The sequence below is a fragment of the Dama dama genome, chromosome 1, assembly GCF_033118175.1.
Source record: "Dama dama isolate Ldn47 chromosome 1, ASM3311817v1, whole genome shotgun sequence".
In the NCBI taxonomy this organism is placed as follows: Eukaryota; Metazoa; Chordata; class Mammalia; order Artiodactyla; family Cervidae; genus Dama; species Dama dama.
This window is the reverse complement of record NC_083681.1, coordinates 34,999,019-35,022,424: the sequence shown is the minus strand read 5'-3', so window position 1 is coordinate 35,022,424 and position 23,406 is coordinate 34,999,019. Positions and strand designations below refer to the sequence as shown.

The 23,406-nt window shown below is 41.2% G+C and overlaps 1 protein-coding gene and 3 pseudogenes across 2 annotated transcripts; all 4 read right to left on the bottom strand.

Annotated features, from left to right (window-relative positions):
• Positions 1-1,598: 1,598 nt before the first annotated feature.
• Positions 1,599-2,010, bottom strand: LOC133047611 (large ribosomal subunit protein eL27-like; annotated as a pseudogene).
• Positions 2,011-2,921: 911 nt separating this feature from the next.
• On the bottom strand, positions 2,922-9,421 carry LOC133053973 (serum amyloid A protein-like; annotated as a pseudogene).
• Positions 9,422-14,491: 5,070 nt separating this feature from the next.
• On the bottom strand, positions 14,492-16,004 carry LOC133059391 (PHD finger protein 20-like protein 1). Of its 2 annotated transcripts, XM_061146438.1 has the most exons (2): positions 15,477-16,002; positions 14,493-15,398 (listed from the first exon to the last, which is right to left on the bottom strand). In XM_061146438.1, the coding sequence occupies exons 1-2, from the start codon at positions 15,903-15,905 to the stop codon at positions 14,967-14,969; spliced, it is 861 nt and encodes a 286-aa protein (XP_061002421.1). In that variant the 5' UTR covers positions 15,906-16,002; the 3' UTR covers positions 14,493-14,966. The 2 variants fall into 2 exon arrangements, with proteins under 2 accessions (XP_061002412.1, XP_061002421.1); XM_061146429.1 differs by having other exon boundaries at positions 14,492-16,004.
• Positions 16,005-20,844: 4,840 nt separating this feature from the next.
• LOC133047540 (large ribosomal subunit protein uL30-like) lies at positions 20,845-21,621 on the bottom strand (annotated as a pseudogene).
• Between the last annotated feature and the right edge of the window lie 1,785 nt (positions 21,622-23,406).

Genomic DNA, 23,406 nt, shown 5'->3' with positions numbered 1-23,406 from the left:
CCCTTTTTTTGTTTTAATGGCTTTATTTTTCAAGGAGTTTTAGGTTCACAGCAGAAGGTACAGAGATTTCCCATAGAATCCCTACCCCCATTCATGCATAGCCTCCACCACTATCAACATTCTCCACCAAAAACAATAAACAACATTTGATACATTTGTTGAACCTACATTGGGGCATCATTATCACCCAGAGTCCATAGTTTACATTAGGGCTTACTCTTGGTGTTGTACATCCTATGAATCTGGCAAATTTGGTGGTACTGGTGGTAAAGAACTCACCTGCCAATGCAGGAGATGGTAAGAGACAGGAGTTCAATCCCTGGATTGAGAAGATCCCTTGGAGGAGGGCATGGTAACCCACTCCAGTATTCTTGCCTGAAGAATCCCATGGACAGAGGAGCCTGGGGGGCTATAGTACATAGGGTCATAAAGAGTCAGACACGACTGAAGTGACTGAGCGTGCATGCGGGCCCATTGGGACATCTCTATCATCCAGAGTCCATAGTTTACATTAGGGCTAACTCTTGGTATCATACATTCTGTGGTTCTGGCAAATATATAAGGGCAGGTATTTATCATTACAGTATCATACAGATGGTGACTGCAGCCATGAAATTAAAAAATGCTTGCTCCTTGAAAGAAAAGTTAAGACCAAGTTAGGCAGCATACTAAAAAGCAGAGACATTACTTTACCAACAAAGGTCTGTCTAGTCAAAGCTATGGTTTTTCCAGTAGTCATGTATGGATGTGAGAGTTGGACTATAAAGAAAACTGAGTGCCAAAGAATTGATGCTTTTGAACTGTGGTGTTGGAGAAGACTCTTGAGAATCCCTTGGACTGCAGGGAGATCCAACAAGTCCATCCTAAAGGAAATCAGTGCTGAATGTTCATTGGAAGGACTGATGCTGAAGCTGAAACTCCAATACTTTGGCCACCTGACTCGAAGAACTGACTTTTCAAATGAAAAGACCCTGATGTTGGGAAAGATTGAGGGCGGGAGGGGAAGGCGACGACAGAGGATGGGATGGTTGGATGGCATCACCGACTCAATGGACACAAGTTTGAATAAACTCTGGGAGTTGGTGATGGACATGGAAGCCTGGCGTGCTGCAGTCCATGGGGTCACAAAGAGTCAGACACAACTGAGCAACTGAACTGAACTGATCATACAGAGTACTTAGTTTCACTGTACTAAGAATCCTCTGTGCTCTGCCTATTTGCAATCCTTTTTCAATATAGTTTTTGCTATGGTTTCTTTGATCACCTTTTTATATGACAAAGACCTTGTAAGGTAACATTTTCTATGACAAAAAAAAGGTAATTCTGTCTTTAGCATAGTTGTCTAAATATTTAAAAATTATTATTGGTAGTTTGGGAAATTATTGTTGGTAGTTGAAAGTTTATTTCCACTTCAGAACTTGTTATTGATGATATTCTGTAAAGTTTTGACCACTTGTACTATTCTTTCATTTTCATGATGTCAAATTTCCCTATGCTGGAGGAGTACTTTCTACTCAGCAGAATTGTTTTTACAAAAAAATAATTATTCACTTTTTTACTTTTTTTTTTTTTATATATATTTATGAACTGAGGCAGACCTAAAACCACAGCTTCTGGAAGAACCATTTGTTCTTGCTGGTGTCTTGTATCTCTCCTCAAACTTGACCTTTGCATCTCGTTGGGCCTTGCATTTGAGAGCAGGGTCTCTGAAGACATCCTTGTTGACAACAGTTTTGTTCAAGGGGATATCCACAGAGTACCTTATGGGCATGAGGTGATTATAATTATAAACTTTCACAAAACACTTGATCTTTGACCTCTTGGCAATTTTCTTCTTGCCCATGGCAGCTGTCACTTGGCAGGGACAGCAATCAATTCCAGCCACCAGAGCGTGGCTGAGGGTCGGTCTGAGGTGCCGTCATCAACGTTCTTCATGATGACCGCTTTGCGTCTGGAGTGGCGACCGGCTGGGACCAGCACCATCTGCCCAGGTTTCATGAACTTGCCCATTTCAGCAGCTACCACTCAGGACTACAGCAGAAAGCATTATTCATTTTTTTGAAGGGTTAGATTTGTCTATAGGACCCTCTGGGACTACTGTGTTCTCTGGAGGAAGAGATCTTTTACAATAATTGTAGAATAATCAAAGTTTTCATTTCTTCTTGAGTCAGTTTTTGTAAATTGTGTTTTTCTAAGAATTTGATGATTTTTATCAAGTTTTAAGCTTTACTGCCAAAGCTTTTCATGGTGTTCTTAATATCCTTTCCATGATTTGGAACACAGAGTTGTGGACAGATAATTGGTCCATATAATGGTCCATATATGGTTTATATAGCATGGTCTGTGTTCTGGACATAAAGCTGGCATGCCCTCCATGTGGAGGGCCGACTATACTATGCCATTTTATATGAAACACTTAGTATTTGCAGATTTTGGTTTCTGCAGGGGTCCTGAAACCCATCCCCAGCAGTTATCAATGGATAACTGTAGTTTTACTCTGAATTATTACTGTCGTTTATTAGTACATTATCTCCCTTTTAAAAACAATGATGTTTATTGATCATCCCCATAGTATTAAATCATGTCCAACCCTTCTCTGACTCCATGCACTGTAGCCTGCCAGGCTCCTCTGTCCATGGGATTTCCCAGGCAAGAATCCTGGAGTGGGGTGTCATTTCCTTCTCCAGGGGATCAAACCTGAGTCTCCTGCATTGGCAGGAGGACTCTTTACCACTGAGCCACCTGGGAAACCCTAGAGTATTAAATACCAAAGACAAATTGACTTCACAAGCATTTGTTAATTATTTTTATGTGCTCCTTATACACTATCAAGTACTGCAGACACAGAATGCAGTAACTTAGCTCTGCACTGTCCCTGCTCCCCTGGGGCTCACAGCCCGTCTCCCGCACAGACAGGCAGCTCAGTACAGCTTGGTGCTGGCCAGAGGCCGGCCAGCAGCTCTGCAGTGATTGGGGTCTTTGCCGCTCCGGCCCCGTTCATTGGCAAACTGGTCTGCCCTCGAGTCCTCCCGCCCGTAGCCACTGTCTCCACACTTAAACAAGTCTGTGACTCTCTGAGCATTCTCTCTGGCATCGCTAGAATGGAGAAGAGTGGGGAGGAGATGAATCCAGGGCTAATGAGCCACAGCTGCACCCTCCCCATCTCCCCTCTTTCCAAGGAATCAATGACTCTGAGAAGAGCCAAGGAAAGAGGGGCTAAAACTCTGAGACAGCGCACCTCAGCGCACCCAACTTAGCCCTGTGCTGGGTGAATAGCTCTCATAGGGAGAGGGTTGAGAATCGCTGGTTCCACCGGCCTCGTTCTGCTCTTCAGCCACTCAGACCCTACACTGGGCACACAGCAGGAGGGTGGGTGAGAGAAGGGCCCACAGCCCTAAGGGAAATTCTCCAGGGCTTGGCCCCTTCATATTCTCCAAGGCAGCTGAGCTCTGCTCACCCATCCCTGCATCACCAGTGTCCCTGGTACCTGATCACTTTAGCAGCCCAGGTGCTCCCTGGTCCCCTTTGGGCAGCATCATAGTTCCCCGGGCGTGGAAGTATTTCTCTGAATCTTTGTAGTTAGCTTCTCTCATGTCAGTAAGAAATGGCAACCCTCTCCAGTATTCTTGCCTGGAGAATTCCATGGACAGGCAAGCCTGGCAGGCTACAGTCCATGGGGCCAACAAGAGTCAGACATGACACCACTATTCCTCTCTCCCATCAGAGTAGGCCCCTCCATATGTCTTTAGTCCCTGGAAAGGAAAAGAAAATGATGAGATGAACGTGATCATATCTTGGCAAAATAGAGAAATGATGCATTTTCTTCCCACTGCTTCCAAATTTCGGCCTTTGATTAAGCCCTTGGAGATTATTATATTGGCTTGAAATAAATATTCCTTAACTTTTCACTTCCCTGATTTAAACTTGTGAGAATCACACTTGGTGCAAGTTTTATTGTTTGATTCCATTCCAAGCCTGTTGGTGCTTTGTTTCTGGTGGGGTGTGATGTGTGCAAGAAGAGGTCAGATGCTCTTTGAAGGACATTTGTTTGTATAATGAACTTCTACCTGGAAAAATGCAGGGAAGGCTCTGACCAGAACTTCAGAATAAAGGCGATACTGAGGGAGGCTGCCGATACAGGATAGTTCCAACAGAGTAAAGGGGAAAAAAATCCATCCCTGTACACTCAGTGAGGACAACTTGGTTCTGCATACATCTGAGTTCAGTTCAGTCACTCAGTCGTGTCCGACTCTTTGCGACCCCATAGACTGCAGCACGCCAGGCTTCCTGTAGGTCACCAACTCCTGGAGCTTACTCAAACTCATGTCCACAGAGTCAGTGATGCCATCCAACCATCTCATCCTCTGTCATCCCCTTCTCCTCCTGTCTTCAATCTTTCCCAGCATTGGGGTCTTTTCCAATGAGTCAGTTCTTCACATCAGGTGGCCAAAGTATTGGAGTTTCAGCTTCAGCATTAGTCCTTCCAGTGAAAACTCAGGACTGATCTCCTTTAGGATGGACTGGTTGAATCTCCTTGCTGTCCAAGGGACTCTCAAGAGTCTTCTCCAATACCACAGTTCAAAAGCATCAATTCTTTGGCACTCAGCTTTCTTTATAGTCCAACTCTCACATCCATACATGACTATTGGAAAAACCGTAGCTTTGACTAGACAGACCTTTGTTGGTAAAGTAATGTCTCTGTTTTTTAATATGCTGTCTAGGTTGGTCATAGCTTGTCTTCCAAGGAGCAAGAATCTTTTAATTTCATGGCTGCGGTCACCATCTGCAGTGATTTTGGAGTCCAAGAAAATAAAGTCAGCCACTGTTTCCACTGTTTCCCCATTTATTTGCCATGAAGTGATGGGACTGGATGCCATGATCTTAGTTTTCTGAATATTGAGTTTTAAGCCAACTTTTTCACTCCCCTCTTTCACTTTCAGCAAGAGGCTCTTTAGTTCTTCGATTTCTGCCATAAGGGTGGTGTCACTGCATATCTGAGGTTACTGACATTTCTCCCAGCAATCTTGATTCCAACTTACGCTTCATTCAGCCCAGCATTTCACATGATATACTCTACATATAAGTTAAATTACCAGGGTGACAAGATACAGCCTTAAAGTACTCCTTCCCCAATTTGGAACCAGTCTGTTGTTCCATGTCCAGTTCTAACTGTGGCTTCTTGACTTGTGTATAGATTTCTCAAGAGGCAGGTCAGGTGATCTGGTATTCCCATCTCTTGAAGAATTTTCCACAGTTTGTTGTGATCCACACAGTCAACGGCTTTGGCGTAGTCAATAAAGCAGAAGTAGATGTTTGTCTGGAACTCTCTTGTTTTTTCGATGATCAACAGATGTTGGCAATTTGATCTCTGGCTCCTCTGCCTTTTCTAAAACCAGCTTGAACATCTAGAAGTTCACGGTTCATGTATTGCTGAAGCCTGGCTTGGAGAATTTTGAGCATTACTTTGCTAGCATGTGAGATGAGGGCAATTGTGCAGTAGTTTGAGCATTCTTTGGCATTGCCTTTCTTAGGGATTGGAATGAAAACTGACCTTTTCCAGTCCTGTGGCCACTGCTGAGTTTTCCAGATTTGCTGGCATATTGAGTGCAGCACTTTCACAGCATCATCTTTTAGGATTTGAAACAGCTCAACTGGAATTCCATCACTTTCACTCGCTATGTTCATAGTGATGCTTCCTAACACCCACCTGACTTCACATTCCAGGATGTCTGGATCTAGGTGACCCATCATGTTTATCTGGATTCATGAAGATCTTTTTTGTATAGTTCTTCTGTGTATTCTTGCCACCTCTTCTTAATATCTTCTGCTTCTGTTAGGTACATACCCTTTCTGTCCTTTATTGTGCCCACCTTTGCATGAAATGTTCCCTTGGTACCTAATTTTCTTGAAGAGATCTCTAGTCTTTCCCATTCTATTGTTTTCCTCTATTTCTTTGCATTGATCGCTGAGGAAGGCTTTCTTATCTCTCCTTGCTATTCTTCGGAACTCTGCATTGAAATGGGTATATCTTTCTTTTTCTCCTTTGCCTTTTGCTTCTGTTCTTTTCACAGCTATTTGTAACCCCTCCTCAGACAATTATTTTGCCTTTTTGCATTTCTTTTTCTTGGGGATGATCTTGATCACTGCCTCTGTACATTGTCACAAACCTCTATCCATAGTTCTTCAGGCACTCTGTCTATCAGATCTAATCCCTTGAATCTATTTGTCACTTCCACTGTGTAATCATAAGGGTTTTGATTTAGGTCATACCTGAATTGTCTAGTAGTTTTCCCTACTTTCTTCAATTTAAGTCTGAGTGGTCTGGGCGTATTTGGCACCTCGGAAGATTCAATTAGCAGGTGATAAAAGTGAGTTCCCTAAGAAGTTTGAAGAAACAGGGTAATCAGATGCAGTAAAAGGGCAACTGGTCCACCAGTTCTAAAGCTCTGTGTCCTCTCCAGTAAAATGGAGGAGTGTTGCCTCCCTGGGGATGTTTATGCAGAAGAATTGAGGGAAATACAGGTTTAGTTTATAGAACATTGTAGGTGCTCAGTACACTATCACTCTCTGGTCCTTAGGAAGATTGTGATTAAAAAAAAAAGAAAAAGAATGAACTAAGATAAGGAGCAGAGAGTTATGGACAGAAGGGACCCGATCAACTAAAATTAAATGGCAACATCTTAAAAAAAAAAAAACTGCTTATCAGGAAAACAAGAAAAATCTAATGTAGAATTATAATCATGGTTTATATAGTGACTCTATGAGATAACTTATCTCCATCTTATATATTTCTTATGTTTGGCATTTGGAAGGATAGTATTGTTGAGAGTTAGGACATTTCTATTAATTCACATGGATTTAAATAGCTCCTTGGAATCCAGAATTCTCATAAAAATATTTCCAAAATGCTTGGCATATGTATCTTGTCACCTAAGAACAGTAAAACCAGAGGTAACTCTGCATACTTCAGTGTGTATAAAAATTAACTGGGGTGCTTAATAAAGACCAAATTTCCAGTCTCAGCCCCAGGGATTGTGTTCAGGGGAAGAGCTGTGTGTGGACCCAGGCATTCCCACAAAGCACTGCAGACCATGGGTGATTCTCATACAAGTGATCCTAGAACAACCCTTTGAAGAACATTGACCTCAGAGATGAAAAGAAATTTTTAGCTGGGCCTATGAGAATTTAGATAAAATTAACAGCAAACTTTTAAAACACTTAAGTCAAAAACTATCACAGAAGAAAAACACAAAAAATAATTTTGTGAAATAAACAAATTTTGGCCACTTCACTGGCTGTTGAGGTCTACATCTCTTGCTATATGATTCTCGCTAGGTCTCAGCCTCAGTAGAACCATTGTCGAGGTAATTCATGGTGCCATTTTTTGTGGGGATGGGCTCTATAGAGTTTCCTTCCAAAGGTACCACATCCCCATCTGTCATCTGCTCAGATAAAGAGCAGGACTTGTGTTCACAAATCCCTCACTCTCCCACATGAACTCTTGTCTAGGAGGCAGTAGAAGTGCCGTTGTTAATAGCAAAGTCTAGGAGCTCAACATTCAGGGTTAAATCCTGCTCTGTCTTAATCTCTTGTGGCCTCAGGTTCTCTGTTAAGGGATAATGGTACCTACATTTCCAGGCTAAAGGATTAAAACCTGAGGATGAAAAAGAGTTCATTTATACATACAAAGCTCTTAGAACAGTGCCTAGAGGAGGCTCAATTATTGTATTTACAAGTATTAAGTGGGTGGAGAGTGTGAACACTCCCTAACCTTTGGATCCAAGTACCTCATGGCTACCAGACTTGGAAATGAGCTGTCCCCTGGTTGCCCACAAGGGGGCAGCAGAGTCATACTTGTATTTAAGGAACACCTGATGGGGCTACCCTGATAGCAGTTGGTAAAGAATCTGCCTGCAATGTAGGAGACCCCGGTTGGATTCCTGGGTCGGGAAGATACCCTGGAGAGGGGATAACATATCCACTCCAGTATTCTTGGGCTTCCCTCGTGGCTCAGCTGGTTAAGAATTTGCCGGCAATGTGGGAGACCTGGTTTGATCCCTGGGTTGGGAAAATCCCCGGGAGAAGGGAAAGGCTACCCACTCCAGTAATCTGTCCTAGAGAATTCCATGGACTGTATAGTTCATGGGGTCGCAAAAAGTCAGACATGACTGAGCGACTTTAAAGGGCTTCCCTGATAGCTCAGTTGGTAAAGAATCTGCCTGCAATGCAGGAGACCCTAGGTTGATTCCCGGGTCAGAAAGATCCACTGGAGAAAGGATAGGCTACCTGCTTCAGTATTCTTGGCCTTACCTTTTGGCTCAGCTGGTAAAGAATCCGCCTGCAATGAGGGAGACCTGGGTTCCATCCCTGGGTTGGGAAGATCCCTTGGAGAAGGGAAAGGCTACCCACACCAGTATTCTGGCCTAGAGAATTCCATGGATTGTATAGTCCATGGGGTCACAAAGAGTCAGACAGGACTGAGTGACTTTCACTTTCACCGCTGAACCCAGATCTCTTCCTCACTCCTGTTGAAAGTTGGGGCCCAAATTTTATGTGACTTCAGGATTGGGGATCCCCACAGAAGAGTGCAAAGCTGGTCAGAAAAACCTGAAGAAGTGCTACCACAAAAACCCAGCTCCTTTTCTGCCCATTTGTGGCCTTTGCCCTGTGGGGATGTGGCCTCTGCTCAGGTGAATCCTGGGGGATGCAGACACAGCCTCCCCTGGCCCTCATCGTGACCAGCTTCCTTGAGGAATGTTCCCCATCTCTGGCTGCTGATGCCCAGGATCAGGAAGCAGAAAATGATGCCCACTGAGAGCTTCATCCGGCTACAGAGAGATAAGCAGACTCAACCAAGGATGCCAGGTTGATATAGCCTTACATTCCAAAAATAAATGCCACTGAATTCTATCTCAATAGATAGATGATAGATAGATAGATGATAAATTGCATTACAGAGGATCCAATTCTCATTTTCATGTGAATCCTTCGAATCCCAATGATTTCCTGTATGAAGGATCGCAATGGGCCTTTAGCATAAACCACTTTTCAGTCCAGTCATCCTCTGTCAGCCCTGAAACCCAACTGCATTGCAAGTTTCCCAAAGGCATGAGGGTCTGGGCACCACGCCTCTGCAGTGATATGAGACCAGGTGAACAATGCACTGGTGTTTGTGGGCCGCCTGCTTGCCCCATCACTGCCTTCACACAGGAGAAGCATATGAGGGAAGCCCTACCCGCTGAAGTACTCACATTTGGTGAATTCTAACTGTCAAAATAGTAGATTCAGGAAAGCAGCAGAGAGCTGGGCTGCAGCACAAGAACACTGATGAAGAGAGAGTCTTCAAGGAGGAAAGGTGTTGGAAAGTTCTAGCACTTCACCTTTGGCTGTGCCTTCCTGCTGAGGTTCCTGGTGAAGCTGAGCTGCCTGGGCTGGCTGCCTGGGAGACAGCACTGGTGCTTTATATACTGAAACTCAGCTAGTGGAACAAACCAGAAGGTGGGTTTGAAGCAAAAAAGAAAAAAGAAGAGACATTTTGCGAAATCCCTCTTGACCAGAACACAGCATTCAAAACAGCAGTATTATTCTTCACTCACATCTAATTTTCCTAGATGATGCAATCCTGCAGCTTTCAAGAGAGTAGAAACTTAGGCTTTTACTGTTTCCAGTCTCACTCTTGGTGGGGACAAGGTGTTTTCCCCCACACAATAATATACTGACATTTTCTGTGAAGGGTAATCAATATTAGAAAAAGAGTTGATTGCCTAAAGAATGTGAGGATACAGGGCAAATAGAACAGCAGAGTAGGTCCATTGCAAAGGACAGCTCAAGATGAAGCTGGGACTCCAGGGTACAGAAGTAGGAAAGAAGGAAATAGAAACCCAGAAAAATCAAATTTCCAGCATCCACATGGGGTGGACTCAGCATTGGGAAAGGGATTCTCCACTTGAGTGTATCTATGAGCAGATGCTGTTGAAGATCATAATGGCAGGTTATATGGAGAGGCCACTGTAACCCCAAGAATGTTGAACTATAGTGTAGAAATTTGCCATAATGTTGTGCAACAATGACGCATCATAAAAATGATAAGGAATGGACCCACTGGCTGCTAAATGATCAGAATAGAAGATTTGAGAGTCTGCAGAGAAAGCTGGAAATTAGCACAAGAATGCTGAGAGAGTATGATGTCAGAGAACAGTTGTTTCAATCAGAAAATGGACTGGGCTTTTCTCTGTGAGTTTAGGGAGATAATCCGGGGAGGAAACTTCATGCAGGGGCTATCACAAGGATGGAGTCCTGATGAACTCCTTGCCCCATCTCTGCCTCTTCATCCAAAAGGGAAATTTCAAAGGTCACTGGATTTCTCTAGAGGAGAAGGGATGGTGCATATGAAATATGTCAGAGATGGTCAGGGATTCAGAGGACTTCAAAACTGCTCTTCCTGATGGTGGGACCATGAATTGGAAGCCTCAGGATGGCAAGTAAGGCCCAGTGCAGGGAGCACCACCTCAGGATTCTTTTTTTTTTTTTTTCACCTCAGGATTCTTGCCTGGAGTGTTTACAGAAGAGAAGGAATGTGAGCCGTGCATTGGAGACACAGAAAAGTGATCTCCAAGACAGATGCAAGCAAATCACAGAGACTTGGGAACTGAGATGCCAGAAGATGTTAAATAAGAGTCTGAAAGGACGTGGGACTTGTGCTCAAGTATTAACTCTGAGAAAGGGAAGAAGGGTGAAGAACTTGCAATCTGTTATTAATACCAGACTCGGGGAAATAGGAGGAGGACATCAGACAGAAGAACACTGGCCCAGGAGGAAGCAAACCAGGTGAGCATGACACTGGTGTCTGGGAATCACTGTCTTAGAATCGAGCCTCTCAAAATTAGGATGATGCCTCCTCCTGGGTCTGGATCATATTTTACTTCTTGTAGGTGTAATGAGATGAACATACAGGGCAGACAACTGTCTAAAGGATTTCTCTGTCCTTCTGGTTCTTATCCAGGGAAAAACTAAGTAACATTCAAATATTTCCAATAGAACTTACACCCCTTGGGAAAGATGGGGTTCCCCGTGGTCCAGGTATTCCAGGTCACTGAGCTGGCTCAACTGAATATGAGTACGCATGGTGGGGGGAAGGGATGTTGCCAATCATCCAGAGTCATTGACGCTGGGCATGCACTGGGGGCTACTCCATAGAGGGGGGCTGTGATGTCTACCCCCCTTCTCCTGCTGTCCTTCTCCTACTTTCCTCAGGGCAGAAATCATGAGCCAGTGATCACATTCTTTTGCAACTCTTTTCCTTAGTTTGGAGCCATCCACTACTGGAAATCCACTCCCCACTTTCTCATGTCACTCCAGTCATTTCTTCTTTGATAGAATCATTAGAGAGAAAGCAAGTACAATCTCTAGAAACCAAGTTCTTTATCTTGTTTCTTAATGCACTTTGCCTTCCTGGCAGGGACATGCTTAGAATAATAGACAACAATGGTGGTCAGTTCTTTTCATTTGTTTTTCTTGCAAAAGAAACTCACCCTGTCTTGGCCATATCAGAATCTTCAGGCCTTAAAGGGATCTCTCGAGAGTCTCCCATGAGTCGCTGTGTCCTGGTTTGCATAGATGGTCTCTGTTAGGGCCTATGGTCCCAGGGTGTTAACAGTGACAGTAAACAGTTTTATTTTTGACCTGGGTTACATAAGAAATTAGATGGTACCCCCTACTCTAAAAGCCGTGTGTGACAAGGCTATTGAAACACCTAAGGGATCTCCATTTTTCTCTCACAATTAATATAAGTTGAAAAGAATACCAAGGCTATGACGAATCAGAAAACAGAACAACAAACAAAAAACGCCCCACAGAATAGCATCTGAGGCCTAAGTCCCAGACTCAGAGGGACAAAAGAAAAGACTCATGAGCAGTTCCATCAATGTAAGGTGAAGAAAATAACAATACCTACCTTACAGAGCTGTTTTCGGGATTAAATGGTTAATGTTTTATGGGCTTGGATCAGTTCTGGGCACATGTAAAACACTTAATACATTTTAACTCTTCTAGATTAACCAAGAAAATTCATAATAATTTATACTTTGCAGAGGACAGAAAGATAAACTGATATATTATTGCAAAAGCCATGCAGTATTAATATATGAATAAGTAAGATTACCAATCAGAATTAAAGTTTTAAAGATCAAGGTTTAATTTTACAGAACATAGCAACATTTTTTGAAGCCTGGGTGTCTTTCAAGTTTCCTTTGTTAGAAATAACTGTTGCAAGGATAGTTTTTGATGTAGAAAACCGTTTTTATTTCTTGAAGTTGCGAGAGAAGAGGAGATAGTCTCCCCTTACACTGGCGCGACTTCTTTCACCAGCAGTTGGGTGGACATATAGTTTTTCTAAGAGTAAGCCCTGGAATTCCACTACATAGCACTGAGAGAAAGAGAGACTGGCTTGAGAAATTCAAAATTTACAAAAGGATAAAAGGCCAAAGTAGGATAATGAACATGGAATATTGAGTATATAATCTTCTGTGTCTAAAGTCAGCCATTTTGTTATGTGTGTGTATGCTCAGTTACTCGGTCATGTCTGACTCTTTGCAACACCATGGACTGTAGCCCACCAGGTTACTCTATCCATGGAATGCTCCAGGCAAGAATACGTGTCTCTTGCACTGACAGGCAGATTCTTTACCACTGTACCACCTGGGAATCCCCATTTTGTTACAGTTAATACTTTATCTGAATTTCTGTCTACATGGGTTCCTTTTTCTCTTACTTTTCAGATTCGTCTATCTAATATAAACTGCCTGTTTCGTATCCAGGTGAGAACATTTGTGAGCATCCTTTAAGGGTTACAACTCATGTAGTATTTAAAATATTACTGGTTTGAAAAATTATTTTTATAATCAGCATCATTAAAATACCTTTTTTTTTTTTTTTTGTAAATAAACAATTTTATTGTTCATCTTCACATATGTGAGACATCACTACAGCATCCATTACTCTCAAGTTACAAAGTTATAAAACAAGATTTTAATACTTAAATTAATATCTTGATAAGGTGCTTAACTTCTAAACAAGGACAAATTAACATTCTTTAAAATTTACTGAATTATGCATCTAATGCAGGTTTTATCCAAAAGTAAAATATAACATAACAATTCCCTAATACAATTAAGTAACCTATAATTAATAATCTGAGAACTGGGGTTCAAGACCACAGAGCTTGAACTTTCTTAAAGTAAATAAATAAATTCCTTAGCACAGTAAGTTTTGGCCTTAGGCCTGTTATAAATCTACGTCGTGAGTGAAATTATTTTACTCGTTAGGGCAACATAGGTTAGTGACAATACCTCTTCTTCAAGTCATACCAACTGAGATGTAATTAAGAATTTTATAACTCGGCTTTTTAACTCTGAAGCAGGGCAAACAGTATAAGAATTAAGAGTTTGGTTACAAAACAGTTCACATAGAAATCAACCTGAATGACAAAAAAGGGGGCATTATTATGTTCCTTAAAAATCTAAAATAATTTACAAAATTTTCATTATTAATCACTGGTCTCTTTGTTACAAAACTGGCAAGGACTCTCAAAATTTTCTTAATTATGTGAATAAAAACAGCCGAGTTATTCAATTTTTCTCCTTTTTAAGCTCAGTTTCAAAATGTTGTTTTCTATACTTGTCTCTGAAAAGGGCACTGCCCTCTACACTAACTTCCACACATAATAAATAATTTTCACAATCACATTCATCTCAGTAGGATTGTGCATAATGAAAGATTGACATTGTAATGAATTTTCCAGAAACATTTTATTACCCAAGTCCCTGACTTATTGCATTCTGAGAATACCATAAACAGTGGTGATACAAAATATTATATCTGGGATGTTGAATATAATAATACACAGTAAAAAAAAGTCATTTAAAATTTGGTTGATATACTGACAATAACGGCAGACTTAACCGTTTGATGACCACAGAAAATCAGAAGGCATGATTCACTGACATATTAATCAACTTAAAAGATCATTGATTTAATACATTAATGGAGGCACCAAAACAATGCACTATTATCAAATCAGGCCTAAAATAACCCTGAAAAACTCAATACAATATCAATTAAATTTGGACTGTTTTTTAAAACGCATATAAAGAAGAGCAAAAGGTATTCATTTTAAAGTCTTCTTTATTAGGCTACTAATAAAGAAAATTAAAATAATACAAAAAGGATATAGTAAAACTACATTAAGGCTCAGATTTTAAAACAGGAGAACCAAGGAAATCCAGTTATGGCTATTACTGTGTTCTTATAGTCTTACAGTGCCCAAAAAGGTAAGCCCTTAGAGAATGGAAAAGCATGCACAGTCCATTATATACAGGTATTGTGGGAATCTGAAGGTAGCCAAGGCAAAATCTAGCAACTGCAACCTTCATTTTCAAATTCCTCTATTAGGTGGTTTAAAGACAGACCCTTAATAGCTTTTAAAATTTTTTTTGTAGTTATTAAAATATACATCCTAGCAAAAATGTATGGCTCATTGATCAATTCATAAAACACATAGTCAGTCTAACAACACCAATTGTTACAATATAAAAGAAACTTCTTACAAAAGAAGCTTTATAAGATGTCAAAAAACCCTGTTTTAACTCACAAATGAAAAGTATTTGTGTAAGGGTCTTTTAGTAAGCTAGTCAAAGGTGATCCAGCTGGAAGCCTGTATCCAGCTGGGAGGCCCGTCTCCTGGTTTTCCACCACTGAGAGACAAAGGCTTTAACGCCAGCCTACTGAAAATAAACACTAATTAAATCTGTAGTTTATCTGCATACCTTGGAGAAGGCAGAGTTAAAAATGTATCACCCATTATTTTCCTATCCCCATATCTGATCAAAAGGGTGATTTCAGTTATGTGGATACTATAGCTCCGTGATAATTCCAGCGGGGAACCTTGAAAACAATCAAATGCTACCATTTCATACCTGCTCCAGCATTGGAGCCGTTTCATTGTAGTCTTCCTTTTTTTCAGCACCATCCACCCCAACAGCTTTGGATGCCAACAAACCAGTAATCTTGTTAAGCCGAGCTCTCTTTGCCTGAAATGAGTTGCCTTGATTATTTTTCCTCTTGTTTGTTAATGTGCTCTCTGGCTGTGGAAAGACCATCTTTGGAACGTTCTCTACATGAAGTCCTACAAAAGTTTCACTAGATGTAGGCAGATCTTCCTTCTTCTCAACTTCTGGTGTGGTTATAGAAGTTGAAGTTTCTTCCTTTTTTGAAGGTACTTTAAACCATTTTCTCTCATCTTTCTCTTTATCTTTATTGCTGTTAGCGCTGGTTCGAGGTTTGTTCCCTGTTTTATTCTTGGCTGCAGCTGCAGCAGCTGCTTTGACTAAAGCTATCCAATCCTCACTTCCCATAGACTGGTTACACGATCCAGCTGGGTCGCTAGGACAACACCAGCTTAGTGGATGCTGGGCTTTCACCTGCCCCTTAGCATCCTCGGGCATGGCTTTAATGTGCATTCGTTTTAAACAACGAATTACTCCATCATAAAATTGAACTGTGAACGTTCCTTCTTTGTTAATCGCCTCAATCTTGGCAGGGTAATAGCGACAGTCTGTCCAACGAGCCAGAACTTCTTCTCCGGCTTTAAAATCAAAGAAATCTTCCTCATCTTTTAGCCCTTCTTTTCTTAATGCAGGTCTCTCAAGGGGGCGCAACCTATTGCTATCCCAGTAAATCCACTCATCATAACGATGACTCCAGCGCTCAAAATGGACCAACATCTTGCCCTCTTCATAGTCAATTTTTTCAATTCGTGAGGGATACCATTTTTGTAAGTAGTCCAGTGCCTCCAAACGAGCACCGATCTCAAAAGTGATTCCAGGACGATTTGGGGGCTTTTTACTCATCTTGAGATCCTATTCTTCAGGATTCTCTTTTCACGACTCGGCCTCCTCTTTTTTGCACAGGTGTCGGGCTGTCCGGGGCCGAGCCGGGGCGCGACCAGGACGGCCAGCCCGGGCCTCCGCCACCGGCCTCCGCCCAGGCAGCGGTAGCGGAGGGAGCAGGATCGGAGCGAGGCGGGGCCGCAGCGCGGGGCCGGGCCCGAGGTCGCGCCGGGGAGGGAGCAGGTCCGAGCGCTCAAGCCCGCTCGGTGTCCGCTGCCATCGCCTCCTCAGCCGCCGCCGCCGCCGCCGGCCAGCCCTGACGCGACGCCGGGCCCGGCGACGTCCATTAAAATACCTTTTATAAAAAGTTTAAGTCTTCATGGACTGGAAGAATTAGTAGTGTTAAAATATCCATACTACCCAAAGTAATCTACTGAATCAATGCAATCCCTATTAAAATTCCAATGCCATCTTTCACAAAAATAGAACAATCTTAAAATTCACATGAAACCACAAAAGACCCCAAATAGCCAAAGCAATTTTAAGAATAAAGAACAAAGTTGAAGGCATCACAATTCCTCATTTCAAAATGAGCTGTAGTAGTCAAAATAGTATGATGTTTACATTAAAAACTGACACAGAGATCAGTGGACCAGAATGGAGGGCCCTATGCATGTATGGCTAATTCATTTATGACAAAGAAGCCAATAATATATAATGGGCAAAGGACAGCTGGTGTTTGAAAACTGGGCAGACAGTCTTCTAAGAGAATGAAACTGAAACACTGTCTTATACCATTAACTTAACTTGACTCAAATAGATTAAAGACATGATGTAAGACCTGAAGCCATTAAAGTCCGACAAAAAACATAGGTAGTAAGCTCCTTGGGGCTTCCCAGATAGCTCAGTTGTGAAAGAACTGCAATGCAGAAGAAGGAGGAGATACGGGTTTGATCCCTGGACCAGGAAGATCCCCTGGAAAAGAGCATGGCAAACCACTCTAGTATTCTTGCCTGGAGAATCCCATGGACAGACGAGCCTGGTGGCTACAGTCCACAGGGTCACAGACAGTCACACACGACTAAAATGACTGAGCACACACGCATAGCACAGTAAGCTCCTTGACATCAGTCTTGTAAAGATTTTTGGGGGGTTTAACACCAATGGCAGAGGCAACAAAAGCAAAAATAAACAAGTAGGACTATCTTAAACTAGAAAGCTTCTGCATGGCAAAGGAAACCATCAATAAAATGAAAAAGCAACTACCAAATGAGAGGAAATATATGCAAATCATATATCTGGTAATGGGTTAATTTCCAAAATATATAAAGAACTCATTCAATTCAATGGCAAAATAAAACAATCTGACTTAAAAATGGGCAGAGGATCTCACTAGACATTTTTTCCAAAGAAGACGTGTAAATGGTCAACAGACACATGTGAAGGTGCTCAACATCACTAGTCATTAGGGAAAAACAAATAATAACCACAATGAGATATCATCTCACACCCATTAGAATGGCTCTTATAAAAAAGAAACAGCAAGCGTTGGCAAAGATGTGGGGAAAAAGGAATAATTGTGCACTGTCAGTGGGAATGTAAACTGGGGCAGCCATTAAGGAAAACAGTACCAAGGATCCTTTAAAAATTAAAAATAGAACTACCTAAAATATTAGTTCTAAAAGTATAACTAAATGATCTAACAATTCCACTTTTGACTACTTATCTGAAGGAAATGAAAGCATCAACTGGAAAAGATACATGCAGCTCCATGTTCACTGCCGCATTATTTATGCTAGTCAAGACATGGAATCAACCTAAGTGTCTGTTGATGAAGGAATGCATAAAGAAAAGGTTATTTATATATTAATAGAACATACATATGTATGTGCATGTGTATATGTCAGTCAGTTAGTTCAGTCACTCAGTCATGTCCGACTCTTTGCAACCCCATGAATCGCAGCACGCCAGGCCTCCCTGTCCATCACCAACTCCCAGAGTTTACTCAAACTCATGTCCATCGAGTCAGTGATGCCATCCAGCCATCTCATCCTCTGTCGTCCCCTTCTCCTCCTGCCCTCAATCTTTCCCAGCATCAGGGTCTTTTCCGATGAGTCATCTCTTCCCATCAGAGGTCCAAAGTATTGGAGTTTCAGCTTCAACATCAGTCCTTCCAATGAACACCTAGGACTGATCTCCTTTAGGATGGACTGGTTGGATCTCCTTGCAGTCCAGGGGACTCTCAAGAGTCTTCAACACCACAGTTCAAAAGCATCAATTCTTCGGCTCTCAACTTTCTTTATAGTCCAACTCTCACATCCATACATGACCACTGGAAAAACCATAGCCTTGACTAGACCGACCTCTGCTGACAAAGTAAATGTCTCTGCTTTTTAATATGCTGTCTAGGTTGGTCATAACTTTCCTTCCAAGGAGTAAAGGGTCTTTTAATTTCATCACTGCAATCACGGTCTGCAGTGATTTTGGAGCCCAAGAAAATAAAGTCAGCCACTGTTTCCCCATCTATTTGCCATGAAGTGATGGGACCGGATGCCATGATCTTAGTTTTCTGAATGTTAAGCTTTAAGCCAACTTTTTCACTCTCCTCTTTCACTTTCATCAAGAGGCTCTTTAGTTCTTCACTTTCTGCCATAAGGGTGGTGTCGTCTGCGTATTTGAGGTTATTGATATTTCTCCTGGCAATCCTGATTCCAGCTTGTGCTTCTTCCAGCCCAGCGTTTCTCATGATGTACTCTGTATATAAGTTAAATAAGCAGGGTGACAATATACAGCCTTGATGTACTCCTTTCCCTATTTGGAACCAGTCTGTTGTTCCATGTCCAGTTCTAACTGTTGCTTCCTGACCTGCATACAGGTTTCTCAAGAGGCAGGTCAGGTGCACATATATTCATACATAGGAATATTATTCAGCCTGAAAAAGGAGGAAAACTTGCCATTTAGACATGGATGGACCTTAAGGGCATTCTAAAGCATTTAAATAAGTCAGACAGAAAAGACAAATACCATATGATGTCACTCATATGTTGAATCTAAAATAAAAAGCAAAAGCTGAATTCATAGATACAGAGAACAGATTAATGGTTGCTAGAGGCAGGCAGTGGGCAATGAGTGAGTGAAATGAAGGAGATCAAAAGGTACAAACTTCCAGTTATAAAATAATCAAACCCTGGGGATGTAATATGCAGCATGGTGACTATAGTTAATAATATTGTATATTTGAAAGTTGTTAAGAGAATAAATCTTAAAATTCTTATCACAAGAAAAAAGAACTGTAGCTATGTGTGGTGGCGGTGGATGCTATCTATCCTTGTGGCAGTCATTTCACGATACAGTTGCCCTGTAGTATCTGTGGAGGATTGGTTCCAAGACTCCTGTGGATGCCAGAATCCTCAGATGCTCATGTCCCTCATATAAAATGGTGTAGCAGTTGCATATAGCCTCAGATCTTTCTCCCATATGCTTTAAATTATCTCTAGTTTACTTATAATACCTAATATATTATAAATGCTATGTAAATAGTTGCCGAAGCAAAACAAATTCAAGTTTTGCTTTCTGGAAATTTTGCTTTTCAAATATTTTAGGTCCAAGTTTAGTTGAGTCCTCAGATATGGAACTTGTAGATGGGAAGTCCATTGTGTTGTACACATGAAACTAATGTAATGTTCTACATCAATTATATCCCAGCATTAATTAATTGAATATGTTACCTTACAGAAAGAATTCAGCACCATGGACCCTTTCTTTCTCCACCTGTTGATACTACATATCATCCAACAAGTATTATTATCAATTTGACAGGTACACTGATCCTCCATGTTAAATCACAGCAAGAAGGTCACCACTTGATTAGTCTCAACAGTATCAGATAACACACATGTCAACCAAGAAATCAACAAATTATTTGGAAATTACTAGACTGATTCAAGGACTTCCCTTGTGGCTCAGATGGTAAAGAATCCACCTGCAGTGTAGGAGACCCAGGTTTGATCCCTGGGTGGGGAAGATCCCCACCAGTGGGGATTGCCAAGTGGAGGTCATGGCAATCCACTTCAGTATTCTTGTCTGGAAAATCCCATGGACAGAGGAGCCTGGGGGCTACGTCTATGGGGTCGCAGAAGAATCAGATACACAACAGACTGATTTAAGAAACAATATACATGTGTAACTGAGTCACTTTGTTGCACCCCTGAAACTAACACAATATTGTAAATCAACTATATTCCAGTAAAAATTTTTTAAAAGCAACAATGTGTGCTATACCCACAACCTTTTTTTTTTTTTAAGAAAAACTTTTTATTTTGTATTGGGGTACAGCTGATGAACATTGTTGTGATGGTTTCAGGGGAACAGAGAAGGGACTCAGCCATACACATACCTGTATCCATTCTTCCCCACACTCCCCTCCCATCCAGGCCACCACATAAAGCTGAGCAGACTTCCCTGTGCTAGACAGTAGGCTCTTATTGAATACCCATATCTTTTGTTGAGTAGTTTTAGAATTTATGTAATTTTTGTTCTTAAGAAGGATCAATGGCAGAATCATTAAAATTAGTATAATAATTTATATTACTTTACCAGCTAAGACTTTAAAAAAGTATTCCTCCCCAAGAAGCCCCCTAAGAAATCCAGAAAACAGATACTACTAACATCACGGAAGCCTGTCATGTCCCTCTCTCTTCCGCACATTTCTCTCTGCCCATTCTCCAAAGGTAATTTCCATCCTAAACTTAGGGTTATCATTCCCTTCCTGTTTTAAAATTAGTTTTTATCACATGTGTGTATCCATAAACAATATAGTTTCAAGATTTTGCCAGTTTTTTAACTTCTGTAACTAGATTTATGTTGTATAGTTCACTGGTTATTTACTTCTTTTGGTCAACAATATGTTCTTTATTTTTATTTTTTTTCCATTTGTTTCAGATGTCTATTAACTGACCAGATTACAAAAATAATCCTGGTAGATACCTTAGTTCATCCTTCTAATAAGCCTGTTGATCTGGTCTTCCCTGTTGCCATCATCTCCACCTTCTACAAAATGGGTGGTCTTTTTCTTCATTCTACCTCCTGGAGAAGACAATTTAAAGGGCCACAGGAAGTTGTTTGCTTCTTTGAAACATTTTCCAATAGTATATATCTCATGAATCAGGTCCTCCATGCAGATGATTCCGTATTTCCCGAGATCAAGCAATCAACGCGTTGTATGTCAGGGCAATTTGCTTCTTGTTGATTTTGCCATAAACATGCTTGTAGATCGATTCATTTACAGACTTCAGATTTGGGTACCCCCATGCAATATATGGCTCCACTATTCTCAGCATGTTGACTGATGCCTTGTTGAGCTTCACAAAGGTGTCACAGAAGGTCTGCCGGAGGCGAAGGAGCTGCAGCACCTTTAGAACCTTTGGGCTCACACCGTTTATACCTCGGATCCTGATGACAAACGCCAATTTGTGTTCCGCAGGTACATAGAAGTTGCCGGCTTTTCGTGCCATCCTAGCCATTCGAATTTCAGCTCTGTACATCTGCCTGTGTTCCTTGTGGTGATGCTTAGCTTTTTCATAGATAAGCTTCCTCCTTGCCTTTCGAAGCATCTTTTGGGCAAACTTCTTTCTCAGGCACTTGATCTTAAGCTCTGCGAAACTCTTTTGCTTTTTCTTAAGGGTTTCTGGCACAGCAGGAACCTTCTTTTTCTTCTCTTCTGCACCCTCCATGGTTCCAGCCGGGAAAGAACAACAATATGTTCTTTAAATACAAGCATGTTGGTGACGGTTACAGTAGTTCTTTCATTTTCAGTGCTGAAGATTATTGCAAAACATGAATATATCACGGCTTATTTTGACATTTGTGTTTTTTATTTTTCTGTCTTGGTATCATAATGTTGTGCACATATCCTGGTAAGACAGTTCAAATGGTTCAGACCTAGAAGTGAAATAGAATATGATTATGTTGAAGTTCAGCTGATAATACCAACCTGTCTTTCCAAAATGGTTATATATATATTTATATATATTTCCACAAGCAGTGGATCCATGGCCCCTTTGCTCCACATTCTAGGCCATATTTGTTTTTTTTATGTCAAGTTGGTGAGTGATAAATAGTATCACATTGTAGTTTAAATTTGTGTTTTTCTGATTGTCAATGAGATTCCCTATTTTTATACATTGAGGAGCCATTTGGGCTTCCTCACCTGTGAAGTTTATATTCATTTCTTTTTCCTTTTTTATTGATTAGTAAGAGTTCTTTATATACATCATACTTTTGATTATGTATGTTGCAAGTATCTTCCCCCAGTTTGTGGCCTTTATTTTCATCTGTTTTCAGTCATTTTTATGGAGTAATGTATTTGGTTTTATATTTAACAAACTTATGATTCAACAAAATGATAATGTACAATCATGCACTAATTCTTTTTAAATGCTTTATTTCCCTTTATTTGTCGATTTTTAGAGTAATAAATTTTAATCCTAGCAACTGCAAAGTTGTCTAATGAATTTTGCTTTTTAAAAACATTTCCTTCTGGTATCTTTTGATGAACACTAATGTTTACCCTTGTGGTAGCATTTTTTCAATTAGGAACCATCTTTTAAAGTAGAAAATTATCTTATTCATTCCTCTGACAACCAACTTTTATAATTTATTAAGCTATTTGCTCAAGCCATAACCTATGACATAGCTATCTTTGCAAGCACCATAAGAGGTAAACTTTCATCTTTCTCTCAAGTTACAGAGTGTGTTGAGTTGCTCAGTCGTGTCCAACTCTTTGAGACATTATGGACTGTGGCTCACCAGGCTCCTCTGTCCATGGGATTTTCCAGACAAGAATACTGGAGTGGGTTGCCTTTTCCTTCTCCAGGGGATCTCCCTGACCCAGGGATTGAACCCACATTCAGAGCAAGTTACAGAGTTTTCTTTAAAAGCCACTGCCTTTTAAAAGAGTTTGTTGCGCTTGCTATTTTCTCCTGGGAAATCTTTGAAACTTTCGACTTAGATTCAAAGATTTAGCTGGTAGTCTCTACCCTTTAGAAGTGGATTACCCTGTGGTGTGCTAGAATCAGCTCATACTAGCTCAGGAGAGCTGACTATTAAATTTTCAGGGACGAGTCAACTGTTAAGTCTGGGTCATTTGAAATTAACCACGGTAGGAATATTTGTGAATGCATGCATGCTCAGTCACTCAGTCATATCTGACTGTTTGTGACCCTGTAAAGAAGGTCTGTTGGAGAAGGCAATGGCACCCCACTCCAGTACTCTTGCCTGGAAAATCCCATGGATGGAGGAGCCTGGTAGGCTGCGGTCTATGGGGTCGCTAAGAGTCGGATACGACTGAGCGACTTCACTTCCACTTTTCACTTTCATGCATTGGAGAAGGAAATGGCAACCCACTCCAGTGTTCTTGCCTGGAGAATCCTAGGGACGGGGGACGTCTATGGGGTTGCACAGAGTCGGACACGACTGAAATGACTTAGCAGCAGCAGCAGCAAAGAAGATCTGTAGCTTGCCG

Bases quoted from the DNA above. Each gene is read 5' to 3' on its own strand.
- LOC133059391 (XM_061146429.1), bottom strand. From the start codon at position 15,905: ATGAGTAAAAAGCCCCCAAATCGTCCTGGAATCACTTTTGAGATCGGT.